This window comes from Eptatretus burgeri, chromosome 18 (genome assembly GCF_056783735.1).
Source record: "Eptatretus burgeri isolate ZD-2024b chromosome 18, Ebu_testis_v1, whole genome shotgun sequence".
NCBI classification, from domain to species: domain Eukaryota; kingdom Metazoa; phylum Chordata; class Myxini; order Myxiniformes; family Myxinidae; genus Eptatretus; species Eptatretus burgeri.
In genome coordinates, this window is record NC_140978.1 from 40,273,476 (window position 1) to 40,293,148 (window position 19,673).

Below are 19,673 nucleotides of genomic sequence, written 5' to 3' on the forward strand. Positions count from 1 at the left end.
GAGAGGGTTAAAAAATAGTGGCTCAACTTTGTACATCCCTGGGGAATATGCATCCACTTTGCGACTCACAGAGAATCCTTTCCAGGCATTGAGAAGGCTCTGGTAAAATATGGAGAGAACTGATGTGTCTACATCCTTGAGGTTGGTCATGAATACTTCAACACATTTGCTGAATCTCACCACCTATTGCAAAATGTGACAGGCCAAAGGATGGTTTGGCAGGTGTACAGCGTATAGAAGGTGTTTGATGGAGCACAAGCGAAAGGTCATGATGCGGGACTTCACATGAACAAGGTTTTCACCTCCATCGGACGAAGTATGGCATATTACGTTTGGCCACAGCCAATGATGGCCTCCCCCAAAAAAGTCCACCAATTTAGCCTGGATCGTGCTCAGCATTACTTCTGGTGGTTGCAGGCACATAAATCTATGCCGTGGAGTTGCAGCAACCAAGTTATTGGCCACCAAGACGTGTCCTTAAAAGATAGGTGTGGTTGGGCTCTTTTCCACATGTTCAATTTTTTTCCTTATTTCTTCAGTCATGCCTTCCCAGTTCTTTTTCACAAACTGTGAGGAACCAAAGAAAACACCAAGATAAGCGACACCTTCTGTACTTCACTCTAGGTTTTCCGGAAGAGGCGGGTGGAGGTGTCATGACAGGAAGGCAACTATTAAGGTATGGCACCCACAGAGCCTTACTTTTCTTCCAATTAACTTTCAGGGAAAAAGCCAGGAAAAGAGTTCTCAAGGATTCAGCAAGTGCAGCAATATCTTGGTTGTTCCCGATTATGACACAAACATCATCAGCGTAAGCTGATATTGTCAACAGAGGACTCGTTGGAAAGCAAGTTAGACCAGAGATATTCTCCCTGAGTGTACAAAGTAATGGTTCCATTGCCAATACAAAAAGCAAGCCTGAAACTTGGCAACCCTGCCGCACCCCTCTCTGAACCTGCTTAGGGAAATCAATTCATTGTTAATCTTAATTACACTAAATATGTCAGTGTATAATAAAGATATAAAGGTTCTGAATTTCACCCCAAATCCATATGCTTCAAGAACACACCACAAGAAACCATGATCAATACTGTCAAAAGCTTTTTCCAAGTCCAGAACAAAACATTCCAAAGTAATTTTGATCATGGTAAGTGTCCATTAAATCCCGTACCAAAAAAATGTGGTGAATGGAACGACCGGGGATACAGAAAGTCTGATTAAGTAGGATGAGATCACCAATGACTTTCTTCAATCAATTTGCCATCACTTTTGAGAAGAGTTTATTGTCAGTTCAAAAGTTTTGAGACCAGTCGCCAATTTTCCATCCGTCGGAGATCACCCGACTTTTGGAAGAGATTCACCACCGCTATCTGGAGACTTAATGGCATTACACCAGATCGCAAAGATTCATCGGTAACGTTCGAAAGTTCCGGTTCCACAAGGTCCCAAAATTCTAAATAAAATTCAGCAAGAATGCCGTCAATTTCGGGTGCCCTTCCAGAGTCCATTTCACCCAAGGTTCGTTCTCGTTCGGCGAGGGTTAACGGCTCCTCCAGCTCCAAGCGCTGAGTCTCAGTCAGGGATTGGCGATGGGAAGTGAAGAGGTTTATCTTATCCTCAGATACATCTTTTTTTGAAAATAGTTCTGATTAGAACTTTCTAATGGTATTTTTTACCTCATCAGAAATCGTGATTACATTTTCACTTGGGTCCATTACTGATAAAATAAGCCGAGATGGCTTGGTTTCGGATTTGAGGTGGAAAAAGGATTTACTCGGGCTATCTGATACTTTTAGATTTTGTATTCAAACCCTAACTAATGAATCTGCAGCCTTTTCCTGCAATAGTTCCCGAAGCTGAGTCCTTCTTTCGATGAGTAATTTATCATTTGTCTTATTCTCTTGTTTTGCCAGTTTGTTCTCCAGTTTTAGAATTTCGGTTTCTAACTGGGCTGATGTGTTTAGACCTTCATGAGTCCTGTACAAATCAAACTGTTGACAAAACAGCCATATATGGGTTTTCAGATTGTCCCACCATACATTACTCGATGGGAAATAAGGCTGTTTTTCAGCTAACGCTATCCAGGGATTGCGAAAAGCTTCCTTAAAAAGCTTAAAGTTTAAAAAAAGTTTCTTCCTTTAAAAAAAAAAGTTGAGAAGATTCGTGTTAAGCTTCCAATAAGCACTTTTACGTTGGAATTGGGGACAGGATCGGCCCACAGTGACCATGTGGTGGTCAGAGAAGATGGAGGGGAAAATATTTGATGAGTTTACAACATTCTTAAAACGTGAGGTGATGTCCCAACGGTCAAGCCTCGCTTAAGGTGCTGTCACACCTTGACGATTTAGCCAGCGTATGCTAAATGTCTAAACTTAACTCAACTTATGAAAAATTTGTCTAAAACGCTGGCACACGTCGAATACGTTATGGGTAAGTTTTTATAACATTAAGAGCACGCTGAAAAACACTGCCATACGTCGTAGTACGCTGGCTTTCATCGTTGTACTTTGCGGTTGTCCTCAAATTTTAGCATGCTTGAAATTTTACGACGTATACCAGCATATGACTCGCACGTTCCGCTACGCTGGCCATAAGTTGTAGGCACGTTATGCGATCGTTGACACACGTCGACGCACCTTACTTGTAAGTTACTCATAAGTCGAAGCACGTCGAGGTAATGATTAGCGTACCCGAAACTTATTTATAACCTATGAGTAACGAGTTGTAGGCACGTTACACGATCGTTGACACACGTCGAGGCACGTTATGTGATCGTTGACACACGTCGAGGCACGTTACTTGTAAGTTACTCATAAGTCGAAACATGTCGAGGTAATGCTTAGTGTACCCAAAACTTATTTCTAACCTATGAGTAGCGTGCTTTGAACCTATGTGTAACGTACCTCCAACGCATATTGACGTATGTAGACGTATTTGATTGACGTCTTCCGGACGACCACAGAACTTTCTGAACGTGTTTCTAATTTACAGCTACCGTATATTGGCGTATTGGCAGCGTTTAAAAAAAATAAAAACAATAACTTCCGATATTTCGTCACGTGCCGTTACGTCACGTCTGATTGCCTCTTCATTTTGCTCATGTCTTATTCTTAGTTCCTCCTCTGCGAATATTTTCTGTTTGAGGATATTGTCACGTTGACGTCGAAACTTAAAAGCAAATGTCTGAATATATTTTAAAATTCGTGATAGACTAACAAAAAAAATAGAAAAAATAATAAAAAAACAACCAGATATTTCGTCACGTGCCTTCACGGAGTGAAGGAGAAAAAAAGAAAATGTGCCTTGACGGAGAAAATAAGTTTCGGGTATGCTAAATATTACCTCGACCTGTTTCGACTTATGAGTAACTTACAAGGAACTTGTGTCGACGTGTGTCAACGATCGCATATCGTGCCTACAACTTATTCCCAGCGTCGCGGAACGTGTGAGCCATACGGCAAGTACGTCGTAAAATTTTCAGCATGCTTGAAATTTTATGACGTACGAGATGTACAACGAAATATGACAGTGTACTTCATCGTTTTCCAGCATGCTCTTAACGTATACACAACTTACCCATAACGTATTCGACGTGTGCCAGCTTGGTTCAGCAAATTTTTCATAGGTGGGCATACGCTGGCTAAATCGTCAAGGTGTGACTGCGTGGTTGACACTTTCAATTTTCAGGCGGTTATGATTTAAATCGGCGTGCGGCAGGTTTTTAACAGGCTACGCCACGAGTTCGTCGGCGATACGTGCAGCGCGCTATGCCTAAGTTAAACTATCATTGGGCATAGGTTGTGAACGCCGACAACAGGCTAAGCATCCGTTGGTATAAGTTATCTATAAGACAACGAAACGTTCTGTGCCCGTTACTAATATGTTATGCATACGACCAACACGTTATGAATACGACCAAAACTTTAAAAAAACATCAAAATTTCAGCGTACGCCAACGTTTTACATACATTTTTATACGTTGCCATTGCTGGCTGAATCGTCAAGGTGTGACAGCGCCTTTAGGATACGCAACCATTGGAGCATCGACACCATGTGCACTGCTGGTCATTTTGGTGCATCAAGCACCATACATCAAGGAAACCGGCGACGGAAAGAAAATGGGAGAAGTCGCCATGGGCTTCGGGATGTGGTGCTGGTGAGTTTCTGTCCAATTTGGGCTCAAATGTACAATTAAAATCACCCCCTATGCATATACACTGATTGATATCAAACAATCTTAAATGGTTCATCACTACCGAAAAGAAAGTTTTTCGGTCAGATATCTTGCTTGTTGCATATACGTTAAAATGAGAAACTTTAGGTTATTAACCAGTTCCAATTCCAGAGAACTAAAACGGCCCTTTATCACCTCCTGAAAGAGGCACGATTCAGCTGCAAGTCCTGGCTTTAACAAAAACAACAACTCCAGCAGATAGGGAAGACATGTTGCTGAAGAAACATTGACCTTTAAAAATGCTGCACCGGTCGTGCTCAACGTTATCAGTGATATGAGTTCTCCAGCAAGAGGATCACATCAACTTGCTTCCGTTTAAATAGATTATTAACTTGGGTCTGGCAGATGTGGTTTGCACCACCACCATTAAAATTAAGTGTTGCAAAAGTGAGTGTTTTCATGATTTGGGAGTAGATTTTGTTTGATGCTGAGAATACTCAGCCTTTGCCTTTGTTATAATTTTCTTTAGACGATGAAACTGTGACTTTGTTTGGTTTAGTTCTTCAGAGTTTTTTTAGGACAAGCTTTGCAGTCTGAATAAAAGGAGCAAATCAGGAAAGTGATCAATGATTATAACATTCCTTTGTCTGGAAGTTTCATTTAGAAACGAGAGAACAAGGTGTGGAGGGATTTGGGGCTGATCTGCCATTGGCTGTGACAACACAGTCATGTCCATCTCCTCTTCTGATTCTGTTAAATCAGACATTGCTCCACTGGGGTCTGGGTCTGGACTCTCAGCTATTTTTTTTATTAAAGGAACAGTTAATCCAGCATCTGGTGGGTCATTACATGCTTTACACATTCATTCCACCAACCGAGAGGAATCATGGAAATTCTGGATTCCATTTTCGCATAACGGGATAACACGGACATGATCTTATCATTGGATATGAAAGGTGGAGCATTTGATATTACAACCCTTGTCACAGGAGTTATCAACGGTGCCGCCATCATAAAATGACCACTTTCCGTGGTTATTCCCGTACTCACAACCTCATGGACGAGTACAATGTCAGAAATAAAAACAAACGAGCTGTTCCCCACTGTTTTGTCCTTCCCTCTCCCGCCCCTCTTGTCTCATGCCCCCCTTGCGTGTTAGCTTTCCGTTGTGTGTTGGCTCTCATACGAGCCTTGATAATGTAGACAAAAAAAACACTTTCTGATTCATACGTGATGTAGCGCGAATATTTTCATCATCAATTATATTCCCAACTGCAAGGATAATGTCCTCGACGGGAAATCCTTAAGAAAGCACACACACAAATGCATGCTTCCTGATTAATCTCTCACACGCCTCACTCCGAGAGCGTGCGTTTAGGGGTGGAGAGGGGTGGGGGTTTGGGAGGAGTTAAGCTTGAGGGAGGGGAAGGCAGTGTGATTGGAAAGGAAGGTCAGATCAGGTATGGGAGCATGCGCCACAGCAGCACGTCGCTGTGTCCACTTTCTGCTGATACTCCAGGGGCATACGTCTGACCATCCCTCAGGCAGATGCCTGGCCCATCCCCATCTCCTTGAAATGCCGATCAATCTGCTGCAACCACGAGGCACGTGGTCGGCCCATTGGCCTCCTCCACTCACGAGACTCCCTCGCTGAGAGAATCTGGTGAGCAGGATCAGCGTCAGGAAAATGAGCCACATGTCCAGACAGCCGCAGCTGACGCTCATGGACTATGCAGGTAACAAATCTCATTTGAATCTCTCAGCAACCGCTCGGTGGACACAAAATCCAACCAGCGATAGCCAAGGATTCTCCGAAGAGACCTGGTACCAAAGGAATTAAGTCTCTATCTGAGATCCTTGGTCAGAGTCCAAGTCTCGCATCCATAGAGCAAGACTGGAAGCACCAAGGACCTGAAGACTCGGACTTTCATCCTACACAAGTACCGACAGCGCCACACCCCATGATCCAGTGAATACATGACTCCCCAGGCCCAACCCAGACGTCTATTGACCTCTGGCTCACAGCCAGCAGAGACATGAATATCACTGCCAAGGTAACTGAATCTCTCTGTCACCTCAATATCCTCACCACAAACAGGTACAGACAAGATAGCAGCATCCAATATGTTATTATATTGAAAGCCTGGATCTTAATTTTGACCCAGGAAACCCGTAATCCCAGTGGTTCCGACTCCTCATTCAGCACCTCGAGGGCCCCCAAAAGGGTATCTAGGGTCTCCGCAAAGATTACTGCATCATCTGTGAAATCAATGTCAGAGATCTTGACATTCCCAAATGAACCACCGCAGCTTGATCTCTCCGACATCCTCCTGAGAATCCAGTCCATACAAGTGCTGAAAATTGTTGGGGCCAGTACACACCCCGGAGGAAACTGGAAATAAGTCTGAGATGATATCACCACATCTCACACCACTCTCAGTACCAGAGTAAAGTTGAGACATCAGATCGCTCATTTTTGGTGGCACCCCACGAAGACCAAGAATCCTCCAGAGGGCATTCGGATTCATTGAATCAAACACTTTGCAGAGATCAACATCGGCTGCAAGCAGCCCCTGCCGAAACACTCGTCTGCATTCGGTGAGGACCTGAAGGGCAAGGATACAGTCAGTCGTTGACTTCTTTGGTGTAAAGCCTGACTGCTCTGGGCGCTGATGCTCAAGCAGATGGTGGTAAAACCCATCAATAATTTTCTGAGCAAAAACCTTGCCCGGCATTGAGAGCAGCATCACCGCTCGATCGTTGTTGCAGTCCTGGTGATCACCCTTACCTTTCCAGAGAGGGACAACAAGGCCCCTCTTCCAGTTAGTTGGGATGATGCCTGTGTTCCAGGCAGTGTACAGAACTGCATGCAATGACATGAGTACAGCATTTCCACCAGCCTTGAGAAGTTCAGCATGGATGCCACAGATCCCTGGAGCTTTACCCCTTTTTAACTGGTTCACCGCAGTCTGTGTTTCCAAAAACAAAGGTGGACCACAGTTAATTGTAGGGTCAGCAATAGGGATTGTAACACCCCTGACATCCAACTCAACAGCTGGTGAATCAGCCTGGTGCAACTGCTCAAAGTAACCGGCCCAGCGGGCCTTCATTTCAGACTCTTCTGTCAAGAGCCTACCACCCTCTGCTCTTACTGCATTACACCGAGGGGCATGCTTGGAGGAATGCAATGCATGAATTTTCCTGTAATCATGACAAGAATCACTTGACCCAGGTGATGCACCACCCCCTCAGAGATTCCTCATACATAGGCCTTCTTGTCCACCCATAGTGCACCTGCAGTTTTATGCCTCAACTCTCTGAACAGCTCAGCTCTGCCCTTAAGCCTGGCCCTGTGACTCTGGTCAATGGTATCCAGTGTCCCTTCCAAGACCAATTTCTTCTTTGCCCTTCGGTGAGTTCCAAGACATCCACCGGCAACATCAACGACAGTGGTTTTGAAAGCGCTCCACATATCTTCAGGATTCCCCCAAATCAACCAGACACCCCTAATCCCCACTCAGCCTGTTTGCAAATTCCTCAGCTACCCTCTCATCCTTGAGCGTACCAACATCCAGCCTCGGCTGGAATGGTACCATTCTCCCAGATTTATGCTGCAATGTCAGAGTTGCTACCCAAAGCCTGTAGTCGATATTGAGGAACTGGGAATTCCTGTAGACCCTGCAGTTCTGGATTATCCTTCAGTGACCATCAATGAGCACATGGTCAATCTCCTTTACCATACCACCAGTGTTGGAATACCAAGTCCAGCGATGAGGCTGTGGGTGCTGAAACCATGAACCAGCCACCCTAAGTCCATGACTTCTTGCAAAGTTAAGGAACTAAGTGCTATTCAGGTTCACAGTTCCTTACCCATGGGAACCAACACATGTCTCAAAACCATCCCTATCAAATCCATTCGATGCATTGAAATCCCCCAGACTCGAAGAGTATCTCGCCTGGGGCACTGATCAACCACAGACTCGAGCCTGGCATAGAATGTGTCCTTCACGGTGAGATCACTCGCCTCAGTCGGAGCAAATACGCAGACCAGGGAAATAAAACCCAAGGAGTGACAAATCTTTTGTCTCATAATACGCTCATTGACCAGTGTTACATCAATTATCATTGGAGTCAGCTTATTGGACACAGTGAGAGCAACTCCTTGGGCATGATGGTCATCAGAGCAACCAGACCAATTGTAGGTGTAACCACCCGCCATGATCTCGCCGCAATCCAGTCTCCGAACCTCAGAGAGTGCTGCAATACCGATGTCCATACCCTTGAGCTCAGATGATAACAGAGACAGGTGATCATCCTCTCTTAGGGATAGGACATTCCAGGCACCCACCTGAAGGGATCGCCTCAGGTTAACCCAAGGAGACCACCGTCTGGTGGACGACACCTCAGCACCACTCCGACACACTCTCCCGCAATCTGACCCAGGAAGTTTACCCCATGGTTTTCCTCCTGTCATCAGAGAGGGGGGTCCTGAAGGCTTTTCCCCAATCCTGTCATCTGGTGAGCTGCCCTGAGAAGAGCAGCTGCACAGGAGGTACTCCCACGGTGTAGGCTTTCAATTTTATTTTTGTTTTTGTTGTGTTTTGCAGAGTGAAGGGCGGTGGCCTGCATCCAAACCCTGTCACCAACCCCCTGAAAAAAATGTAACCCAACTGCAGGAGGATGTCCGAAGACACAGTTGGGCACTAGATTTGGATGGCCATTGGCTCACAACGAGCTCTTCCACCCTTTGACAGGTTTTGTTTTTTATCCTGCTTAGGTGTCCATAATGTTTTTTTTTTTTAACCGCCGAGTGAGGGAGAAGGGATGGGAAGAGGAGAGTGAGGAAGGCGAGAGAGTGTGGTGGGGGGGGGGGGAATTTCGATGTGATGTCCAGTTTAACGTCCATCCGAGATGGCACACACATTGATGAATCACCCTGCCTGTGAAACACTGGAATGACAGTTAATAACTGGATCTGGATTCAAACACCGGCTTCGACAGCTTAGATAATGCGTGTGTCCCTCTCGGCTATCCTGCCATGATGTGGCGATTCTTTGCTTTGGAATAACTCAAAACATTTTTTACTCATTGTAGTCATCTAATTAATTTTGTTTCCTGTGACGGTGAGAATATTGTAGAGCGCTCACCAAGTGGCTTAAGCACTCCAACGAAACGGTTGATATGGAATGGCCGACTTGGCAAACGATTTGCGATCGTCGATCGGTTATATAAACACGATGCACCCGTTGATGCCTGGAATTTCATGCAATATCTGAATTGGAGAATAAACTACTGCGAAAGTCAATAAGGAATTTTTAATTTTGAAATTTGGCTTAGATTAAGGTAGTCTCATGGTTATGGCATGTGCGGAAATGAAATATATCCATGAACGCTGATGTCTCCAGGCATTTATAAGCATTGCAGTGTACACAGCGATTCATAGCTGTGATGAACAGGCATTCGATAATATGAGTGAGGAAAGTGAAGAAAAACTTATCGTTAAGAAATCGTTGCGGCCAGTTCCAAGTCAAGGGATGGTTCAGCAGGCTAAAAAAACATTGCGGCTTCAGACCCCAGCGAGGTAACCGAGACTATGCCTTAAGACTCCAGAGAGCGAGGTGGCCGATGATGCACCTTGAAAAAGGATATAATTTGTTAAGGCCCTTAATTATCTTCAAAAGTGGTGTTTTAATTAACCTAAACGCCCAATTTTCACTCATGCACTTCCTTGGAAGTCCCTTGGTATGCATGCAAAGTTTGGGGCCACGAGGTTTCATGGTTTTGGAATTATGGAGGAGACTGACTGACGGACACACGCTGTCAGTTATTGGTGTAGTTATTGGTCGACCCTTTTTTTTGGCATTTTTTTGGCTTGATTATTTTTTTAACATTTTCTTTTTCTCAGCAACCACTTGTCCGATTTACACAAAATTTTCAGGATAGGAACAACCCCCCCCCCCCCATGGTAATATATTTTAATCACAATTGTGATGTCATAGGTCATGCGATATGGCAGCCAGCTTGGGCTAAACACAAAAAATTGAAGCATTATATCTCTGAAACCGCTGATCAGAAAAATTTGAAAATTGGCACACCTCATTCTAATCCCATTGGGGAATACAGAATTGTAAGGATGACGTCATCGGTGAAGTGGTCGACCAGCTATAAATATTTTACTCAAAATCCTTGTTTGCCATTGAGATTCAGTGTGTATGTCCCGGCCATAACATTTTTACCAATCGACCTTTTTTCATCAAATCTTCAACACAACTTTATTATGAGATTGTAGAGAATACATTAATAAAATGTATAATTTGTTTTAACTGTTTTTTTTTTAATCAAGTTTAGTTTGAATACAAAGAGAATGCGGCGAGCTTTGCATTTTGAGATGCTTTCAGGTTTATCATTGTATAGTAAAGGGACCATGAAATAGATCTATCATCATATGGATTGAAATTTTTTTTTCAGTGTTTTGAGAATATAAAAGTCACTTCAGAGAAAATTTTTTTTTATTTAACTAACTACAACTTGGCTAATTGCTGAAACTTACAGAGTTTCTTCTATTTTAGTGATCTATGATTGTCTGTGTTTGTGTACAAAATATAAATGATTGCTGGTTAAGTAGATTGCTACTTAGATAAAATGGTAGTTAGGTACAGTGTCAATTAAAAGTAGAAAATTGTTAGTACAGACAACAAATAAAAAAGCCCTGACATTACGGGATGTGTACCCTTTGTCAGTACAAGATATCATAATAAGTTTTATCATCCCGTACTGGTAATGACAATGATGCCAGCATGCTGACGTAGAGTGTACATCATCGTCATGGATTATGAGGGAGGTTGGAAGGGGGAAGAGGAGGTTGGGATCCGTTGTTAAAATGTCAAGCGACTGGCTTACGACTATTGCTGATATTGGCTCGAACATCATTTAAGTGTTGGGAAGCAGTCACAAACCAGTCGAGCAGTTTTATTGTATCTCGTGTATTCTCTGTGACAAGCTTTGAATTGGAAAGATTTCTCGTTACGAGGAAAAAAGGTACTTTGCCGTGCACACTCTAACGAGGAACTTAAGTGTTCACAGAACCATTGTAATACTTGTGTTTTAACCAAACCCACAACTTCGATCACAACATCAAATGACCCCATCAATATCTCAGACCATTCTGATTGCATGTCCTCACGCGGCGTTTATTGTCTCGCAAGCAGTACACTCTGCAAAAAGCTTTACTTTGGCCAAACTGGTCGGCGACTAGTTTTGCAAACACTTAAATGATGGTTGAGCCAACATCAGTTATATTCACAAGCCAGTTGCTCGACATTTTAACTAGTCCGGAAACTCCATAGATCACGCAGCTGTTTGTGGGATTTCCTTCTTTCATGGAACGAATGACTCCAGGAAGTTCAGTGAACAATGTTTAGCTTATTTTCTGTCAATGTATTTGAGGACTCGATGGTCTGAAGGAGTGTTTTTCCTTTTGTTAAAACAGCTCTTCTTAACACAAGAATTAGTTATTCTGCATTCTCTTTGCTTCTTACATTTTGTTTTCCTCTTTCTCTTTTTTTTCTCACTGGTCCCTCAAAACTGAATATATATATATATATATATATATATATATATATATATATATATATATATATATATATATATATATATATATATATATATATATATATATATATATATATGTATATATATATATATGTATATATATATATATATATATATATATATATATATATATATTGTTTTTTTAATCTTCTCTTTCTTCTTTTGCTTCTCCCACCATTTCACAACCCCCCCCTTCCATTCCCACTTCTCTCCTCATGATGTAAATCCTTGACACCGGCCAAAACACAATCAATGAAGCCCACATTACGTCAGAATCCTGGCATCATTGTCATTACCAGGATGGAACGATAAGCGCGTCATGATTACACTCTAAACGGCAGCACCTTTGTGTCTTTCGCTTCTATTTTTTTTTTCTGGTGGAGTTGCTTTCCTCATTTGTCATCGTTTTTGTGTAGAAAGTTCATGGGATCGACTAATGATTGAAAGCTGCATCTTTCATTGATGATATAATTTATCTGATTGGCTGAGATTTTGCCATCCCTCTTCCCTCCAGGTTACCTACTGTTTAAGGACTACTGTGAAAATGTTAGTGATGAACCAGTTCCTCAACTGCAATTTTATGAGGAGGTGAGGTTGTCACCCTATATTCGTCTCCCAACCGGTCTGTAGTCAGTTACCGCTTGGTCACTCGCAATGCCTCCAGTAGTTTATATATACTAGAAGAGTACCCACCCTATGGGCGATCTTGTTCCAAGCATGCAACACGTTCTTCTGACGCATACCTTTATTTGGGCGGTATATAGGAAAATGACCAGAGGCAAAAAAAAAAAAACCCACGTTACATGCATAAAGCAACAACATACCTACTGCTTATATTTCAAAATGCCTCACTGCACTGGAAAACTTGGGGACAGGGATACTGTACTATAAATGGTGGAGACTTGTAATACCCTCCCCCACCTGGAGACGGCGCTACACGATGCACATTTAAATAGAGAATTTTCACCCCCCCACCCCCTTCCCTCCCAAAGACCCCAGGCAAAGATAAAAACACCCCTGTACACTAATTGGGATTATGATGATCCTCTGTAGCAAGTCTGGATGTAATCGGCCCAGAACTGTAGAACAGCAGCGTGACAAACACACACACGCACGCACGCACGCACGCACACGCACGCACACACAAACACGCGGGTCCGTGAATTATAGAAAGGACATATTCACTTTCTTATTACTGGCTGTTTTGCTCACCATTTTTCTTTAATCCCTCACCGTTGGTGTCAGTGTTAATTCTCACTTGCTTTCTTTAACGAGGCAAAATTTGTTTTATCTGAACAATTGCTGTTTGTCTCAAATAATCAGGGTTGCGTTGTATGTCAAAAAAAACAAAAACTTTTCTTTCTTTACTACCTTTCCTACCTGTGCAGATCCGTGAATATGCGAAGTTAGACTCTGCGGAGGAACGGAATGGAAGGAGTCGACAAGTTTATGATAAATATGTGATGAAAGAGCTGTTGTCATCTTCGCACGTGCGTGAGAAACATCTCTGTTCCACTGGCATTGAACGCAAGTCACAAAGTGTTGTCTTGTGCACACATTTGAATATGATTGGAGGGCCTAGCTGGTCGATTGATTGATTGATTGATCCATTTTCTCCTTACTCAGCCATACTCCCAAAGTGCTGTTGAGAGAGTCCAAGCAAAACTAATGCGGGGTGAAGCTCCAAGTAATCTTTTCCAGGTAGGATATTATTATTATTCATTCTCCGTGAGTCTTTGTGTTTTCACATTTTTCATTTCATTTTTGGTACCTGAAAATAACAAGATTGTCTTCTTTAACACCAAAATACAATACACAAGTCGCTAATTCACATCGTGGATGCGTTCCTAAAAATGGCGACATCATCCTAAACCCATATAAATTATATATTTTCCATATAACACTGTTATTATGGGGGGGACGTGTTTCCAGGAAGAAACTTTTGGTCACCGTAACTTAACTTGACCTTCCCCTGTGTACATATTAGAGAAAAAAATGAAACAAATTAGTACGGAACACGATTGAAATAATGTATGTACACAAAAAGACAATTTAATGGTGTGGGTTCAGAGTGGAGGAACTACAGAGAGGGAGAGGCAGGCGCTACTGTGCTTCAGTGGAATGTCTGAGCCGGCGAAGCGACATGCTGGTACTCCCTCACAAACGGCACCCAAATGGTGGTTCAAGCGGTCACCGTGCTGGACGTGGGCTACTTTCCGTGCGGATGCTAATCATCCTGAACCCAATCTGTCCTTCAACGGATGATTAATAACGAAAGCTGGATGCCATCAGGGCAGTGCAAATCACTCAGAGACCAAGTGACTTGATGTGCGTCTTTAATATAATCGATGATCGACGCAATGTCAACATCGGCCAAAAGGTCGACATATGCCAAGTTTCTAAAATTGTCAATTTTCATCGGATTGACTTGAAATTTGAACAGGATTTTCATATCAGCTCACTGAATTCAACCATCAATTAATTCTTTTTGAGATCAAAATGTCAACAGAGACCTAATTTCTAAAATTGAGAGATGGGGCCAAAAAACAAAAACAATATAGGGAGTCTTCTTGGGTATGTCTGTATCATCTTTGCACATTTGGATGTGGGGGATTTTCTCCCATTCTTCCTCGCAGATTTGCTCAAGCTCTGTCAAGTTGCATGAGGAGCGTCGGTGAACAGGAATCTTCAAGTCTTTCCACAGATTCTCAAAGGGATTCAAATCTGGGCTTTAGCTGGGCCACTCAAAGACTTTCATGTTCTTGTTCTGAAGCTATTCCAGTGTTGCTTTAACTCTATGCTTGGGGTCATTGTCCTGTTGAAATGTAAATCTTCACCACAATCTAAGGTCTTTTGCACTCTGAAGCAGGTTCTCATCAAGGATTTGCCTGTATTTGGCTCCATTCATTGTTTCCTCCATCCTTATAGATCTCCTCGTCCCTGCCACCGAAAAGCATCCCCAGAGCATGATGCTGCCACCACCATTCCTCACAGCAGGAATGGTATTAGATGGGTGATGAGCTGTGCTTGGTTTCTGCCAGACGTAGTGCTTTGCATTCAGGCGAAAGAGTTCAATTTTCGTCTCATCAAACAACATAATCTCTTGCCTCATGCTCTTAGAGTCTTTCACATGCCTTTTTGTAAACTCCAGGTGTGCTGTCACATGACTTTTTCTCAGGAGTGGCTTCCATTTGGCTACTCTCCCATAAAGCCTAGATTTGTGAAGTGCTGCAGAGATTGTTTTCCTTCTGGCAAGTTCTCCCATCTCAGCCAAGGAACTCTGTAGTTGTGTCAGAGTGGTCATTGGGTTCTTGGTCATGACCCTGGCCAAGGTCACAACTCTTGCCTGGTTGATCAGTTTTGTCGGACGGCCAGCTCTAGGAACAGCCTGGGTCGTTGCTTGTTCCTTCCATTTTCTAATGATGGAGCTCACTGTGCTCTTGGGAACTTTCAACACTCTAGAAATTGTTTTACACCCTTCCCCAAATCTATGCCTCCTCACAATATTATCTTGGAGTTCTACAGATAGTTCCTTGGACTTCATGGTAGTTTCTGCTCTGACATGCACTGTCAACTATGGGACCACATATAGAAAGGTGTGTTTCTTTCTAAATCATGTCCAATCAATTGAATTGGTCACAGATGGACTCCACTCAAGTTGTAGAGACATCTCAAGGAAGATCAAAGGTAATTGGATGTACCTGAGCTCAATTTGGAGTGGCATAGCAAAGGAGTTGAATGCATTACATTTCAGATTTTCATTTTTAATTGATTTGTAAAAATTTCTAAAAACGTGTTTTCACTTTGTCATTGTGGGGTATTTTGTGTCGATCGGTGATAATTTTTTTTTGATCAAATCCATTTTTAATTCCGGCTGTAACAGCAACGTGTTTTGTAGGAAGAGTCTGGGTCGTTACTTTTTCCTTCCATTTTCTAATGATGGAGCTCACTGTGCTCTTGGGAACTTTGAACACTCTAGAAATTGTTTTATACTTCCAGTTCTGGGTTTGGAGCGATGGCAGGGTCTCTCAGGGCTCTCTGCTGACTTTCCCAAAGTTAAGTTTCCGGTCGTTATTTGTCCCATTTTAACTGTTTATTTTCTCACCTACATGTTACTGTGTGTTCCTAGTTTGGTTTTGTTTCAAAAATCGTGCTATTTCGTGAGTTTTTGTCGACCTTGTCTTCCTGGGTTCCTTGAGGCCTACTCATCCTTCCCCTCTAAGTGTACGATCGTTTATATTTGTATTCTCTCCCTACTTTCCCAATGTCTCCCATCCCTCCCAATCCAAACACTCTGTTTCTTGTCTTAAATCCCCCCCCCAATTTTTTAAAACTACCTTTCTCCTTGCATACCCATGAGTCCCGATCCTTCTTCTTCCTCTTCTTCTTCTTCCCTTTACTCTACTTGAGCTGACCCACTCTCGCCATGACCTTCACGATATCTTCCAACAACCTTCTATTCCCGAATCTTACCTATTCTTCAGAAATACATCAAAAATTAATAATCTTCCTTGTATCCTTTAGATCTAAACACCCCCTGTAACCACATGTCTCTTTCCACCCTCTTCCTGATACGTTTCATCGACCCAGCAGCTTCACTCTGCGTTTACAGTTCCAAATTCACCATACACCTTCACGCTTTTACTTCAACCTTTCCTTTTCCCAATGTTTTTCGGAAAATCCTTTTCCACAATCCTTATTTAAAATAAATAAATTCACTTTTGACTGTACACCTCCCATAGCCACGTGCTTCTCCCATAACCACGTGATCTGTTTCCACCCCCTGCGTTTTCTGATCCAAATTAACCATTCACTTCACGATTTTTTCTACAACATTTCCATTACCCAATCTGATGAAAACTCTCTCTCTCAAAAAAAAAATAATAATGATAATAACAAGTCTGAAGACGACGATGGTTCACGAGCGGTATTTGATGATGTAGATTGTTTCAGAAGTCAAGGATGAGACAATGTGATAATGTTTGACCAAGTTATAAAAATGATCAACATGATGTGGTGAAATGGAGTTTTTGAAATTGAGCTGATGGCTGTTTTGTAGAGATCAAAATTGACCTTGATGGTCAATTAGGTACCATCTAATTGACATTTTGTCATCATGACTTCAATTGTCATCATGCCAGTTGGGTAACACCTCCAAACAGCTAACCCACTCATCCTATCACTTCCTCAATAATCAATATTCAAAATATGCAAAGTATTTTCGTGGAGTGACAGGTTATTAGCTGCAAAATGTTGAAAATCCGGTTTCATTCAACAACTTTCAAAATTTGACCTTTGCATAACCTTTAAAGGTCACAAAACAATGTTGTGGACATTAAAATAAGGAAACAGGATACATGCTATAGCTTATTGGAGTTAGTTCGTAGAAGAAGGTCGAAAACCTGGTTTGATTCCCACAACTTTGAAAATTTGACCTTTGTGAACTTTAAAGGTCAAAGGTCAAGGATTATGACCTTTGGTGCAAAACTTCCTCTGGAACATTCCAGGAACAATATAACGTCATATAGGCTATATGGGATTTCGCACTCCTCGGATTATCCAGACTTTGATGAAATCAGCGTAAAAAGCAAACTTGAAGGGGGCGCCACGGGCAAGGTGTTCGAGATAGAGAAAAATGGTTTCAAGACTTTAGGTGGGGAATGACCTCAAGATTATGCACAAAAAATATTGTCATCCTCGCTCTCAAAGTTTGGGCGGTCGTATGATTTTTATGTCAAAATTCGAAATTTTCTAAGTTCCTGACCTTGTGACCTTGAGACCTTGACCTTGGGACGAAAATGAAAAATCGAGCTCCGTGGGGCTATGCAGGTGCCATTGGGCTAACCAAATACCGAAACCCCTGCCAGATTCGACAAACCCCCTCGGAGAAGATGCAAATTGAAATCGGCTACCCCCTAAAAACACAATTCGCAATTTTCTAAGTTCGTGACCTTGTGGCCTTGACCTTGGGACGAAAATGAAAAATCGAGCTCTGTGGGGCTATGCCGGTGCCATTGGGCTAACCAAATACCGAAACCCCTGTCAGATTCGACAAACCCCCTCGGAGAAGAAATTTTTTACGTCAAAATTCGCAATTTTCTAAGTTTGTGACCTTGTGACCTTGTGACCTTGACCTTGGGACGAAAATGAAAAATCGAGCTCCGTGGGGCTATGCAGGTGCCATTGGGCTAACCAAATACCAAAACCCCTGTCAGATTCGACAAACCCCCGAGGAGAAGATGCAAATTGAAATCGGCTACCCCCTAAAAACAAATGTTTTTTGGTGTGGCTCCACCCATAATGGGCGCACCATGCCCATTTTCAGAAAAACACAACTAGATCATGATATAAACCTCCCACCAAAATTTTGTCAGGATCGGATCAAAACCCACGGAGCTGTGCTCGGGACAGACATACAGACAGACATACAGACAGACATACAGACAGACATACAGACAGACAGACAGACAGACAGACAGACAGACAGACAGACACACAACAATAACGAATAGAGTGGTCACTTATTTTTTTCGTGGAAATATTTTTCCGTGAACCAATTTTTTTTCGTGAAAATATTTTTCCGTGAACCAATAAAAACGATCTCTTATAATGCTTCATCTTCCTCTTTCACACCTGTGGTACTCTTTACTGTATCATAATGCACGACTCTACTTCAACAGACTGCTCTCAATTCGATACTCTCTCAACTCTCTCAATACTCTCATACCTTGCCAAAAAGAAATCCAACTGTTACAAGCGTTTCTTTTCTCCATTCTCGAAATTCACCTTTATTGCATCCACCAAGAAATGTCTTTAATCGCATCTCTGACCTAAAAAAAATTTAAAACCTCAGTTTGCTATGAGTGTTCACTTTCCATCAACCATTCTTTTTTTCCAACTTCAGTGCCAACTCACCCCTCTCACCCCTCCCTCTGAAAGCAACCATCACACTCTTCTCCCTCCAAGCCTCCCTCTCACATTTCTCAAAAACTCCCCCCTCACCTTTCTCCCTCAACTCTCTCCACTCATGCTTCTCCCACCATTCATCCCCCTCAGTCACCCTTCTCAAAGTTGCCCCCCTCTTAACCACAAAGCTGCCTCCTTCCCCTGCCCTCTCACCTCCCTCTCATCACTCCACCTCCTCAAATCCTTAACCGCCTTCTGCCCCCTCTATTTCCCCCCCTCTCCCCCAGCAAGACAGAGCTTTTTCTCCTCCTCAACCGGCCTCTCCCCTAGCTATTCTGCAATCCCCCACACTCTTTCAACAACTCTCCTTACCTCGCTCCCTCCTCCCTTGTCCTACCCTCCCCCTCCCATCCCATACCCTGCACCCAAAGCCTCCTCTCCTCCCTCTTCATTAACAGTGTGGATCTCAAATATCTGGGGCCTTCGCTCAAACCTTACAGATCTTTCCATACAGGTTGCCACTGACAAACCAGACATAATCTGCCTAACAGAAACTTTCCTCCCTCAAGACATCTCTGACTCCCCTGGTTACTCCCTCCTCCGGTATGACAGACCTGAGCCTTGTCCTGGTGGAGGAGTTGCTCTTTTCATCAAAGACTATTCCTCACTCTCCATGCACTGCCCTCACTCCCCCACACCCCCAGGAATGCCTCTGGCTACGGCTTCCCCTCCACTCCCACCTCATGTTTATATGTGTACTGTACCGTCCACCTAACAGTGATGACTCCATTTACACCTCACTATCCAAAAACATGGACCAACTTCTGTCTTGTCATCCAAACTCTCTCTGTGGTGACTTCAATTGTCATCATGCCAGTTGGCTCGGTGTGAGTACCTCTCTCATCTGTCATGGCACTTCAGCAAAAGCTTTCTATGACTCATTAGGACTGACTCAATTGGTCAATTTCCTGACCCGGATCTCAAC

General features: G+C 42.9%; 1 protein-coding gene across 2 annotated transcripts in view; it reads left to right on the forward strand.

The window, feature by feature from the left end:
• Positions 1 to 19,673, forward strand: part of LOC147008950 (G protein-coupled receptor kinase 3-like) — a 100,538-nt gene that overhangs the window by 11,715 nt on the left and 69,150 nt on the right. For both annotated transcript variants that reach the window (XM_085864103.1, XM_085864104.1), the window contains 3 exons: positions 12,297 to 12,370; positions 13,171 to 13,272; positions 13,409 to 13,483. In XM_085864103.1, coding sequence (XP_085720229.1) covers positions 12,297 to 12,370; positions 13,171 to 13,272; positions 13,409 to 13,483 — 251 coding nt within the window. The remainder of the gene's footprint in view (positions 1 to 12,296; positions 12,371 to 13,170; positions 13,273 to 13,408; positions 13,484 to 19,673) is intronic.